The sequence below is a fragment of the Pelodiscus sinensis genome, chromosome 1 (genome assembly GCF_052426305.1).
Source record: "Pelodiscus sinensis isolate ZL-2025 chromosome 1, ASM5242630v1, whole genome shotgun sequence".
NCBI classification, from domain to species: domain Eukaryota; kingdom Metazoa; phylum Chordata; order Testudines; family Trionychidae; genus Pelodiscus; species Pelodiscus sinensis.
In genome coordinates, this window is record NC_143052.1 from 119,593,747 (window position 1) to 119,606,697 (window position 12,951).

At 45.1% G+C, this 12,951-nt stretch overlaps 1 protein-coding gene across 10 annotated transcripts in view; it reads left to right on the forward strand.

Moving 5' to 3' along the window:
- Window positions 1-12,951, forward strand: part of C2CD5 (C2 calcium dependent domain containing 5) — a 126,280-nt gene that overhangs the window by 89,359 nt on the left and 23,970 nt on the right. For all 10 annotated transcript variants that reach the window (XM_025183726.3, XM_006121265.5, XM_025183729.3 and 7 more), the window contains 2 exons: window positions 231-417; window positions 4,986-5,150. In XM_025183726.3, coding sequence (XP_025039511.2) covers window positions 231-417; window positions 4,986-5,150 — 352 coding nt within the window. The remainder of the gene's footprint in view (window positions 1-230; window positions 418-4,985; window positions 5,151-12,951) is intronic.

The window sequence follows — 12,951 nt, forward strand, 5'->3', positions numbered from 1 at the left end:
AATTTAAGGGTAAAGATTTACAGGAAAACTTGATAAAAGCCAAAAAGGGTCAATTTATGTTATGCTGACATTAAATTCCATAAAAGTAACCTTAAATGGTTTAATAATATATAAAAAAGCCTACATATTTCCTTTTGATCACTTACACCGTTTATCAGTAGTTAAAAATGGAAAGTGCTTACATGCTTAAGACAGACTAATTCTACATATGGGACAATTTCCATCAACAGGTTATGTCGTCTGAAAAAGAAAGCTCAAGCTGAAGCAAATGCAACATCCATCAGTAATCTATTGCCATTTATGGAATATGAAGTACACACCCAACTAATGAATAAACTTAAATTGAAAGGAATGAATGCTTTATTCGGACTGAGGATTCAGATTACTGTGGGTGAAAATATGCTGATGGGCTTGGCAGTAAGTGTTGCTTTCAATGTATAAATTAAGATTCTCTTGTTCTGTTCTTCTTATTCCACAAAATAATTTGTGCCAAGTTTGTATGATGGTGGAACTCTAGAGAAATGGAGCTGCTTAAAAATTATAGTTTTTTTAACAAGTGTGATGATGGAAAGGAAGTAAGCTATCACCTTTTTGTTGACAGATCAGAATAGTCTCAGAGGCGTAGCAGTATTAGTCTGTAATTTTAAAAACGAGTGGTCTTGTGGCACCTTAGAGACTAACAGAAAATATAGTATAATGAGTTTTTATGGTAAGACTCACTTCATCAGATGAGTTGGAGTGGAAATAACAGAATCCAAGATATATATACAGTTGACAGGTACTACTTTTGGTGTGTGGGTGTGGGTGTGGGTGTGTGTGTGTGTGTGTGAAACAAAATACAGGACTATGTAGCACTTTAAAGACTAACAAGATGGTTTATTAGATGATGAGCTTTCGTGGGCCAGACCCACTTCCTCAGATCAGATAGTGGAAGAAAATAGTCACAACCATATATACCAAAGGATACAATTTTTAAAAAAAGTGAAAACATATGAAAAGGACAAATCACATTTCAGAACAGAAGGGGGATGCGGGGTGGGGGGGGGGGGAGAAAGGTAGATGTCTGTGAGTTAATGATATTAGAGGTGGGGAAAGGTAAAAGTCTGTGAGCTAATGGTATTAGAGGTGATAATTGGGGAAGCTATCTTTGTAATGGGTAAGATAGCTAGAGTCTTTGTTGAGCCCCCCGCAGAGATTGTCGAATTTTAGCATGAATGACAGTTCAGAGGATTCCCTTTCAAGTGCAGATTTGAAAGTCTTCTGCATTAGGATGCAGGTAATTAGGTCGCTGAGACAGTGTCATTTCTGGTTGAAATGGCAAGAAACTGTTTTTTCTTTGTGATCCTGTCTAATATCTGTTTTGTGGGCATTGATCCTTTGGCAAAGTGTCTGAGATGTTTGTCCAATCTACATAGCAGACGGACACTTTCAGCACATGATAGCATAAATTATATTTCTGGATGCGCAGGAATATGTATTCCTGATCTTATAACTCACTTGGTTAGGCCCAATAATGGTATCAGCAGTGTGAATATGTGGACAAAGCTGGCAACGGGGTTTGTTGCAAGGGAAGGTACCAGGGTTGGTATTAGTGTGGTATGTCCTATGGTTGTTGGTAAGAATCATTTTGAGGTTAGGTGGTTGTCTATAGGAGACTATGGGGTGTGTGTGTGTGTGTGTGTGTGTGTGTGTGTGTGTGTGTGTGTGTGTGTGTATATATATATATATATATCAAAAGTAGTACAGGCAGTCCCCAGGTTACGTACAAGATAGGGACTGTAGGTTTGTTCTTAAGTTGAATTTGTATGTAAGTCGGAACTGGCGTCCAGATTCAGCTGCTGCTGAAACTGACCAGCGGCTGACTATAGGAAGCCCAAGGCAGAGTTGCTCTGCCCTGGGCTTCCTGGAATCAGCCGCTGATCAGTTTCAACAGCGGCTGAATCTGGACGCCTGGGACAGAGCAGCAGGGGCGCTGCCGGGTAGGTCCCCACAGCGCCGCACCTCAGTGCTGCGAGGACCAACCCGGCAGCACCCCAGCTGCTCTACCCCAGTGTCCCCAAGTCAGCTGCTGCTGAAACTGATCAGCGGCTGATTCCAGGAAGCCCGGGGCAGAGCAACTCTGCCTCGGGCTTCCTGTAGTCAGCTGCTGGTCAGTTTCAGCAGCGGCTGACTTGGGGACGCCTGGGGCAGAGCAGCTGGGGTGCTGCCGGGTTGATCCAGTAGTGCCGAGGAGCGGCGCTGCGGGACCAACCGGGCAGCGCCCCAGGTGCTCTACCCCAGGCTTCAAGAGAGAAACCTGGTCAGCTGGGGGGCGAGGGGGTTCACTAACTGCACCCCCCTCACCGCCCAGCAGACCAGGGAGACACGGGTGGTGGGACCGCCGAGATGTGCCGCGGTCCTGCCCGCATCCTCCGCGGCTTTGCTCCGCGTCTCCTTGGTCTGCTGGGGCACCCCCCCAGCAGACCAGGGAGACGCGGAGCAAAGATGCGGAGAACACGGGCAGCGGGACCGCGGTGCGTCTGGGCGGTCCCGCTGCCTGCGTCCTCCGAGGCTTTGCTCTGTGTCTCCCTGGTCTGCGGGGGGAGGCTCCCCCAGCAGACCAGGGAGACGCGGAGCAGCTTTTCCCGCCCCGGAGGACGCGGGCAGCGGGACCGCGGCGCATCTGGGCGGTCCCTCCGCCCACGTCCCCTGGGGTGAGAAAAGCCCCATTCGTAACTACGGATCCAACATAAGTCGGATCCGCGTAAGTCGGGGACTGCCTGTATCTGTCAATTGTAGGACCCGTGTTAATGAAGCTAACTAAGTGGGCTTGATTTTTCCCATTCAAAGCTTTTGATGTGAAAATACATCAAAGTCAGAGGAAATTGGCTTTAACAAGTTAATGTCTTTACAAGCCCAAGGTAAGGGTGTCAAATTCGTAGATGAATTCCAGTTCTGAAGTCTCTCTTTGTCATTGGGTGATGAAATTTCTTGGTAGAAGAATGGCTACTTTTAAATCCATGATTGAGTGACCAGTGCCATATTTAATAGATTGATTTAGTAGATGAAAATATCATAAGTACAGGAGAATCTTTTTAAAATGTCTCAGTAGCCATATGCTGAAGGAAGACCATAAATTCTTCTGTCAGTTACTCTTGAGATCTGTTTTGACTCCTTAAACTGCATTGCATGTTCCCAGTAGATGGGATTTGCCCTCACTGAATATTTCCAAGTCTTTGGTTATCGGCTAATAAGAAAGAGGAACCCCCAAGATGACAGTCCCTTGCCTCTGTGATATTGATGGCCTCTATGTCTCTTTTTTACTCTCCATCTATTAACTGTAAAGGAGATGCTTTCTGATGTTGCGTTAGCTTAACTCTACACAGTACTTAACCCTTTCAACTGTGCTTATGCTGTACTGTTTTTCATAGAATGAATTTGGTGCTCCTTTCTGTTAATTTAAATCCGCTTTACTGACCAGGCTTTCTCTTACTTTACACTAACATTTTATGAACATCCTCGGGTACATGCATGCATATATACACACACACAACACTTTTTTTTTGTTTGTTTTTTAATTCCATATCCTCCTTTTGTTAGCTTTCTGATGGCAGAGAAGTGTTGACTAGTACATTGAATGTGTGCCAGGCTTAATTATAAAATGTTGCATCACTGGCACCTCTGACTTCTGCCTTTAATATGTAGGGTTGAAATTAAGCTTAAATCTATCTTTGCGAAGACATCTCAGGGTACATATGGGTCCTTCTAGGGTTATCCAGCTCTCTCCATCCTGACTGACACTTCCAATGAGAAGTTTACCCGGATGACTTCAGCAGCCATGTTTTTGAATGTGTATGAGTCAGTCAGCTCCCTTGGGTGCCGAGAGAGTTCACCAACCCTAAGTTTTTTAAGTACATAAAAGTGCTGATAGAAGTTGCAAAACTATTTGAGCCAGCAGTCGAAGACAGGCAAGAATCAGAGGATTCAAGGTTGAACCTCGACTTAGTCCTCAACCTGTGTTTCCATTAGTATATTAAGCACAGATGGAAATTGGCACCAGTTGTGTCAAGAACAATTATGTAAAACAAGTGAAATTGTGTATTCTGAAATGTTTGCCTTTCTTAGACTGCTATCTTGGCAGATGTTTTGTCAGAAATTTGAATTTTGTTAAGAAAATAGTTGAAATAACGTATTCCTTATGCAAGTTCAGACTTTTATTTTAAGTTGATTTATTTAATGAGCCCCTTAGGTTCTGGTAAACTGTATGCCATAAAACCTTCTATTTTCTGTTTTAATTTGAATAACAAGTGAAGGAAATGCTTCAGTAATCTAATGTGTATACTGATCCGTCATAAACCATACATATGTTTTGTTTCTGTTGGGTTTTGGAGGGGGAGGGGGTTTTTGTTTGGTTTTTGTTTGTTTTTTTGTTGTTGGTTTTTTTGGTAAAATAAGACTAAAAATTGTATGTCCTTAATAGTGGGCAAGTTTTGATTTTTTTTTTAAATTATTTATGCAAAATGAGTTGACACTAAGGTCTGCATCAGTGTAACTCCTATTTGAAGTTGAGGATAAACTCAGTAAATGAATATTTAGAGCAGTTGTTTTATTGATTTCCTGTCACAAATTTCCTATAATTTAACTACTTTTGAACATGAAACCATACACATGAAACCTTCAGAAAAGAGTAAAGATTTCTATTCATATTTAAAATGAACTCTTGAGTCAAGGAACACTATTTTCCTTGAGAGAGTTCCCTCAATGGGAAGAAGAGTGCTGCAAAGTGTGTTGTTTTGAATCTTCAAACAATAAAGATGGATTAATTTATCACAGTAGCTGGACATGACATAAACATACATATTGTACTGGTGAATTCATTAAAATCCTGAAACTATAAATATTTTAAATGAGTAGAAGTAAAAATAAATACTGAAAATAAAACTTCAGAGGGTATATTTTGTTCTTGAACATCTTTGTTTTCTTACTGACTTTTTTTTTAAATAAAGTCCGCTACAGGTGTGTATCTGACAGCTTTACCGACCCCTGGTGGTATTCAGATTGCTGGGAAGACTCCAAATGATGGCACCTATGAACAGCATATTTCTCACATGCAAAAAAAAATAAATGATACAATAGCAAAAAACAAGGAGCTTTATGACATTAACCCTCCTGTAAGTAAAGTTTATGCAGCTCTCAAAAAGAATATTCCACATTCAATGCAGTTGACTAAACTAGAATGGTTACTGATCCGTAGTTGAAGAGTTTTGATTTGAATGCATGTTTGTTTCATCAATATGAAAATCCTTGAACTCAATCAGAGTGGAGATTTATATAATCACCTCTGCTTTCTATAGCTGATGTCTTTAGAATTCCCCATCCCATTTGCGCAAATCACATTCATCATTTCAGGGTTTAGAGAGTTTTGAAAGCAGTAGCCATTTGGAGTGTAGCTGTGGAAGGTTAGAAAGTACCTTTTACTTCAACAGTCTGCATGTACTCCATTTTAACTTGGTGGTAATATATCCTTTGGCTTAGAGTTTTTAACTCCAAGTAGTTATATCCTGGCAACCAGGAGTATGCTCAAGCTATAATTTAAATATATTTGTTTGTGTAGGAGCTAAATATCTACAATTATGGTATACCAAGGTTCTGTAGGTAAGAGTCCACTCTAGCTGCAAATATGCATAGTCTTCCAGGCTTCACAAGCTAAGCGCCACAGCAGACTATCCTAATAGAGAGGTTAGTCTGCACAGAGAGCATTCTGAAGTCCCCTATTCTTACATGTTAGAATTGAAGAGTAGTTGAAGGGGAGAAAAACTAGTATAAATAAAATTCCCATCACAGAACTGCATAGCAACAGAAACTGCTTCGATATTCCTATTACCCTACCTTTTCTCTAGGCCTAAAATAGGAAAGGGACAAGTCCTGGCACACTTAAAAAATATACATATTAAAGAAAAAAAATCCTTTAACTGGGAGTATATATCGAACTCTTTTTCCACTTTAGTCCTTCTATTTACAGCTTTGGGGAAGAATATTTTGGGAGACTTCTGCCTCACACAGGTATTGCTATATAAAATGACTTGTAGGCTGGCCAGTGACTGTCCTTCTGCTTTCTTAGAACCATAGGAATTTATTGGTCCCAATACAGGACTAGATTCCAGAAAGGGAAGTATGGGAACTCTTTGAAATCTTTGGACTGTGAAGGTACTTAACCTGTCTTCTCTGTCTGTCAGTTAGAGAGGAACTCATGCTACCAAGAGCTAAGAGTAGAATCCTTCTGCACTACCAAAAAGGGAAATTAATCTGTTTTGAAATAGATAATCTTTGTGACTGTGTGAAGTTGTCATTGATCACCGTGAGGCAGAAAACATCAAAGTTACTTTCTGTCACATAGGGCCTCTCAGCCTGTATCAACAATTCCAATATAAATCCCATTTTTCCATGATGTGCAGCTGCCATAAAAAAATTATTCTAACATGCAAAGTTCTTTCTCTCCCTCTATCTGAGAGTTTAATGCACTCCATTTTCCATAGCAAGTAAGGCTGTGTGTTACAAATGCTACAGTGGTGCTGTTGCAGCACTGCAGTGTAGTCATTTCCTGCATCTACGGAAGAGGTAGTTGGTTAAACAAAGCTCTGAGGCAGTAGCTAGGGCAACAGAAGAATTCTTCTCTAAGCCTTGTAGCATCTATAGTGATGGTTATATTGACCTAATTACAGAGTTCAGGGTTTTAATTTTTCCTGGCCCTTAGTGATGTATCTGTTGATCTAATTTATAAGTGTAGACCAGGCCTGAGTGGCTTCTAGGCTAATTAAATAGGCACAGTGAGGTCTTTAATAGTTGTCATGCAGTCTTTGGCTCCTGTCACTTCTTTGATTAAAGGAAGCTCTCTGTATTACTCATCCTACGTATTTTTTTCCAATAAACTGGAATCACTTCACCTTTCTTTTTCAAAATTCATGAAGATTATCTTCAGAAGATTCTTAGCAATTTTTTTGTTCTGAAATTTCCTTGTATCAGAACAAAAAATAAATGGATATGGTACGTTTTATATAAACCTCAGTGTGTCCAGAAACTGTTGAAGAATAATGGTTAACATTACTCATCACTGATAGGAATAGTGTTGTTGATGATTTTTTTCCTCCATCAGTTTGGTACAGAATATGCAACATCTTGGTTCTTCTTCGAGCAGTGTCCCGTGGGTGCTCCACTGTAGGTGTCTGGCTTGTTCCGGCACCGCAGATCGGAGAACGTTTCCAGCTGTAGTCTGTCGGGCCGCGCATGCACGAAGCGTGGCTCGTGCCTTTTTGTGCCGTTTGAGTGTGCACGGCCTGGCTCCCGCCAGTTCCTCCTGACCGTCCCTGGAAAAAAATTTCTCAGAACTTAACCATTTCTCTCATGTACATAGTTACTTTAGTTTCGTTACCCTCATTTAAAAAAAAAAAAAAAAAGCGGTAGAAGAACTTGAAAACGGCAATCATGCTGGGTTCACCCAATTTTAAAAAGTGCCGTGAAGCAATGCCTGCTTCGGACGGCTATGCTCTTTGTATCAGGTGCCTCGATGAGGGACACACACCTCAGAAGTGTCCCCACTGCTGCAAGCTCACCGCGAGAGCAAGGAGAGATCGAGACATGAGGCTTAGAATGCTCCTCTTTGACAGGGCATTACAGCCACCAGAGACTGCTGCTGCAGAGTCATCGGGAGATCCCTCAGCCAAGCAGTCTCCTAAGAAGACAAGGAAAAGACCATCTCCTTCTCGCTCTCTTCCCCCAACGCGTGTTAGGAGGACAGACCAGGCACCTCCAGCTCGTTAGCCATTCGTGGCCCGCATAAGGCGAAGCAAAGTGGCAGCACTCGGGCTCTGCATCCCTCGATTTTGCTTCATTCGGTGCCCAAAGTACCATCGGCGCCGAAGCCTTCCCTGGCACCGCTGCTGCACACGGCACCGAGAGCTGTCTCAGTGCAGTCTCCCGAGTGCGGCACTGGATGCACTTCCACAACTGATTGCTCTCTCTGTTCTCTCTGCACCGAGCACCATCGCCAAGACTGCCGGCACCAGTGGTGCTCCCTCCGGCACCGACAATTTCCCGGGCACTATACCACTCACCGACACTGAGTGGTAAGCGAGATTTTGGTGCCGGAACACGTTCCTCCAATAAAGGATATTCCTTCCCAGCATTCACTAGTCCCGCGTGACTCGGCGCCATGCACAGCACCGAGGGGGGAATGGGAAGAGTCTATACGATCTTCTCCCCCATTCGCTTCACCAGACCAACCTACTACAGCAACACGCTGGAAAGCTAGGAGAATCATCACACCATCCCCTTCTTCAGATCGCAGTCAGTTCTCACCGGAGCTGCCTTCCCCTTTATCGGTGCATTCGGCCCAATCTGAGGCATTCCCGCTCCCCCCACATCTCGCCAAGACACCGCTACTACTGCTCGCCTTCACCACGACGATCCAGGGGACGATCCCGATCTTCCAGATCTCCATCGGGGTCAGGTAGCTCAGGGTACTATGACTATCATAGATGCCATTACTACAGCAGATGACCGCATCGCTACTGTCACGGGCACAAGTTGCCCCATCAGCACCGCTACTATAGGCACTATTCCCACTCATCTAGCAGACATACATCAAGGTCTGATTCTCCACATCGTTCTCAAGCGTCATCTAGCAGGGAACATCAATCCTTACCACCAGCTACCAGACCACCAACTCAGTCAGGTGTCCCTCCGTCTCAGCCAACTGAATCACAAGTCCAACAACAACAAAATCTTACTCAGGATGAGCCTCAGGTTCAGTCCCCCACAGACCAATCCTCTTCGTCCCCTGACGATGCAGTATTCCAGAGGGACACGTCACCATCAGATGATCTACGGCAATTCCAAGATCTTTTCAGGAGAGTAGCGGAGTCAGAAAACATGCAGATTGCAGAAGTCCAGCAGAAATCTCACCACTTGCTCAGAAATCTATAGCCCTCACATCAGGCCAAGGTGGCTCTCCCACTAGATGATGCCATCCTTGAGATTGCTGATGACATATGGCAACTGCCGGCTTCTGTCTCCGCCACCAACAAAAAAGCAGGTAAGAAATATTTCGTCCCAGCGAAAGGGATGGAGTTCTTGTTTTCCCATCCCCAACTAAATTCTCTGGTTGCAAAGAACGAAGGGCCCGCAACAACGACCTAACGTGCCGGACAAAGACGTGAAACAGTTGGACCTCTTTGGGCGAAAAATTTACTCATCTGCTGTGCTCACGCTCTGCATGGCAAATTATTCGGCATTTTTAGCCAACCAGGCGGCGGTCTACAAAGACCTGCTCTCCAAAGTCCAAGGTCTGCCTTTCGATAGGCACAACCTTTTCTCCGATAAAACTGATCAGCTTCTTCATTCGGGAAAAGAGTCAAGAACCACCCTCAAAACTTTGGAGATTTATACGCCTCCCTTCCGTCGCAAGAAGTATACTCCCTATCAGAGGCAAAGATCATTCACCTTTCAATCATCCCAATACAGACAGCGGGACCAACAACACAATCGGCAGCGCCAACAGAGGCGGAGACCCCAATCAAAACCATCTGGTCGCCTAAATACCAAACAGCAAGTTTGACGCTCCCGTCGAGGGACTGTGCGCCATTCCTCTTAGCAACCATCTCAGTCCCACAAAACCATTGTTCCATCACCGACTGAGACCCTTCCAACATTGATGTTCTCAAATCACCACCGACAGATGGGTACTTCAAACGGTTACTCTAGGACACACCATCCCGTTTATTGACCTACCTCCTCCCAACCCCCCCACCCCATCCCTTTTCAGGAACCCATCTCACGAGCCTCTCTTACAGCAAGAGATCTATCGCCTCCTTGCCATTGGAGCAATAGAGGCAGTCCCAAACGACTTCAGGGGCAGGGGGTTTTACTCCCGATATTTTCTGACAGAGAAAAAATTGGGAGGATGGAGGCCGATTCCTAACCTCAGAGGACTAAATCGATATTTGCGAAAGTACCATTTCAGGATGATTACCCTAGCCACCATCATTCCAGTGCTTCACAGCGGGGATTGGTTCACGTCCCTTGATCTTCAGGATGCCTGTTTTCATGTGGCGATACACCTGGCCCACAGATGATTTCTACGTTTCCAATTAGGCGCAGACCATTTCCAATTCAGGGTCCTGCCTTTCGGTCTCTCATCGGCTCCCAGGGTTTTCTCCAAGACTTTGGCAGTAGTTATAGCCTATCTGCGTCGCCTAGGCATAGTGATATTCCCTTACTTAGACGACTGTTTAATCAGAGCTCCTTCAGCGGCAGAAGCGCTGCACGCGACGCACCTCACAAAAACAGTTTTCGAAGCCTTGGGGTTGATCCTCAACATCCCGAAATCATCCATGACGCCACACCAGTCAATACAGTTCATAGGCGTGCATCTCGCTCCACCAAGACACGTGCTTTCTTACCAATGAGCAGATTTCAAGTGATGCAAGACCTCATACTAGCCATTACCATTAGTCCCAAGCCTTCTATACTTCAATGTCTTCAGCTCATGGGACACATGGCAGCTACGACACACGTTGTCGAACATGCGAGACAACACTTTAGTTGCCTCCAACATTGGATAGCTACTGTTTGCACTCCAAATGCTCGGGACGTCCACAGACATGTATCAGTACCCCCCCGGGTCAGAAACTCTCTAACTTGGTGGGCTGTCCCCAAAAACCTAAAGTCGGGTGTCCTCTTCCATCGTCAGCAGCCAACACTACAGCTAACCACCAATGCGTCGCTGCTAGGTAGGGGCGCGCACCTGGAGCACAGTCAGGCTCAGGGGCTTTGGTCCCCCGTGGAGTCGTTGATGCATATCAATCTCCTGGAAATGCGGGCGGTGTGCAATGCATGTTGACATTTCTTTCCAAAGATTCAAGGCCAGACGATTCGAATTCTTACCGACATGACAACTGTCTACTATATAAACAGGCAGCGTGGAGCCCTATCTCGGTCACTTTGTGCCGAGGCAATAACTCTCTGGAATTGGTGCATCCATCACAAAGTCTCCCTTATTGCACAGTTCTTACCCGGTCAACAGAACACCACAGCAGATGCACTGAGCAGGCATTTCACCTTGAAGCACAAGTGGGAGTTCCATCCGGATGTCCTCATAACCATATTCCAATCCTGGGGCTTCCCAACAGTAACTTGTTTGCAACATGCACGAACGCCAAATGTCCTCAATACTGCTCGAGAGCAGGCATAAGGCGGGGGTTCAAGGGAGACGCTTTCCTGTACAATTGGAGTCATCATCTGTTATATGCGTTCCCCCCCACACCTCTAATTCCCAAAGTGCTTGAAAAGATACTCATGGACAGAGCCATGGTAATCTTGATAGCTCCTTTTTGGCCAAGACAAACGTGGCTTCCTTACCTTCACAGAATGTCGGCACGTCATCCGTATCCTCTGCCCAGGAGGTATGACCTTCTTTCACAGAACAACCAGCGCTTGCTCCATCCACAGATCGATCTTCTGGCATTGACAGCCTGGTTCCTAATTGGTTCCAACGAACAGAAATGATTTGTTCACAAGAGGTCAAACACATTCTCCTGCACAGCAGAAAATTATCCACAAGATCTACTTACCTTTGCAGATGGGCACCATTTTCTGCATGGTGCACAAATGCGTGTTTGGACCCTTACTCTCCTCCCATGCACCGGATTCTGGAGTATCTTGTGCATCTCAAAGACTCTTCTCTCACTTGTGCTTCAATCAAGGTGCACATTGCTGCAATCACCGCTTTCCGTCAGTTGATGGACGGTTGTTCCGTTTTCTCTCACGCAATGACTAGGCATTTCATGAAAGGTATGGCCAACCTTTTTCCACACCGCACGCAACCAGCCCAACTGTGGAATTTAGAGCTGGTTCTCAATACCCTAACATACAGGCCCTTTGAGTCGCTTGCCACGTGTGACCTATGCTTCCTTACGATGAAAGTCCCCTTTCTAATTGCTATAACCTCTGCAAGAAGGGTTAGCGAATTGGCTGCCCTATTGGTTATACCTCCATACACAGTGTTCACCAGTCACGGAGTCACATTCCGCCCTCAACCAACTTTCCTTACAAAAGTGAACTTCCGATTCCACATCAACAAACCAATAGTACTCCCCATCTTTTACCCAAAACCCCATGCCTCGCTGGAGCAGCCTCATCTGCACACCCTTGATGTCAGGCGCACCTTGGCCTTTTACATAGAAAGGACACGACCCCTTCGAAAGACAAATATGCTTTTTGTGTCTACAGCTGAGCATTCTATGGGCCATCCGTTGTCAGCACAGTGCATTTCGTCAAGCATAGTAAACTGCATAAAGGAATGCTATGAACTACATAATAGACCACTATTGCAAAAACCAAGAGCCCATTCAACACAGGCAATCACCACATCAACTGCTTTCTTGAAAGGCGTACCGCTAAAAGACATTTGCAGGGCTCCTACGTGGTCTTCGGACTTTACCTTTGCTAGACATTGTGCCATTCCCAACCTTCACCTCCAAGATGGGGCGGTGGCGACGCTGTCCACAGTTGCAGCACGATAGCTCCGAACCCTCCTCCTTTCAGGGGCTACTGCTGCGAATTCACTTACAGTGGAGCACCCACGGGGCACTGCTCGAGGAAGAAGAAGTTACTCACCTTGTGCAGTAACGATGGTTCTTCGAGATGCGTGTCCCATGGGTGCTCCATGACCCGCCCTCCTCCCCTCTTCGGTACTCTCACTTATGTCTTTCAGATCAAGAGGATCAGGAGGTACTTGCAAGAGCCGGGCCGTGCACACTCAAACGGTGCGAAAGGGCACGAGCTGCACTTTGCGCATGCGCAGCCCTGCAAACTATGGCTGGAAAAGTTCTCCTATCTGCGGTGCCGGGACAAACCCGACACCTACAGTGGAGCACCCACGGGACACGCATCTCGAAGAACCATTATTACTGCACA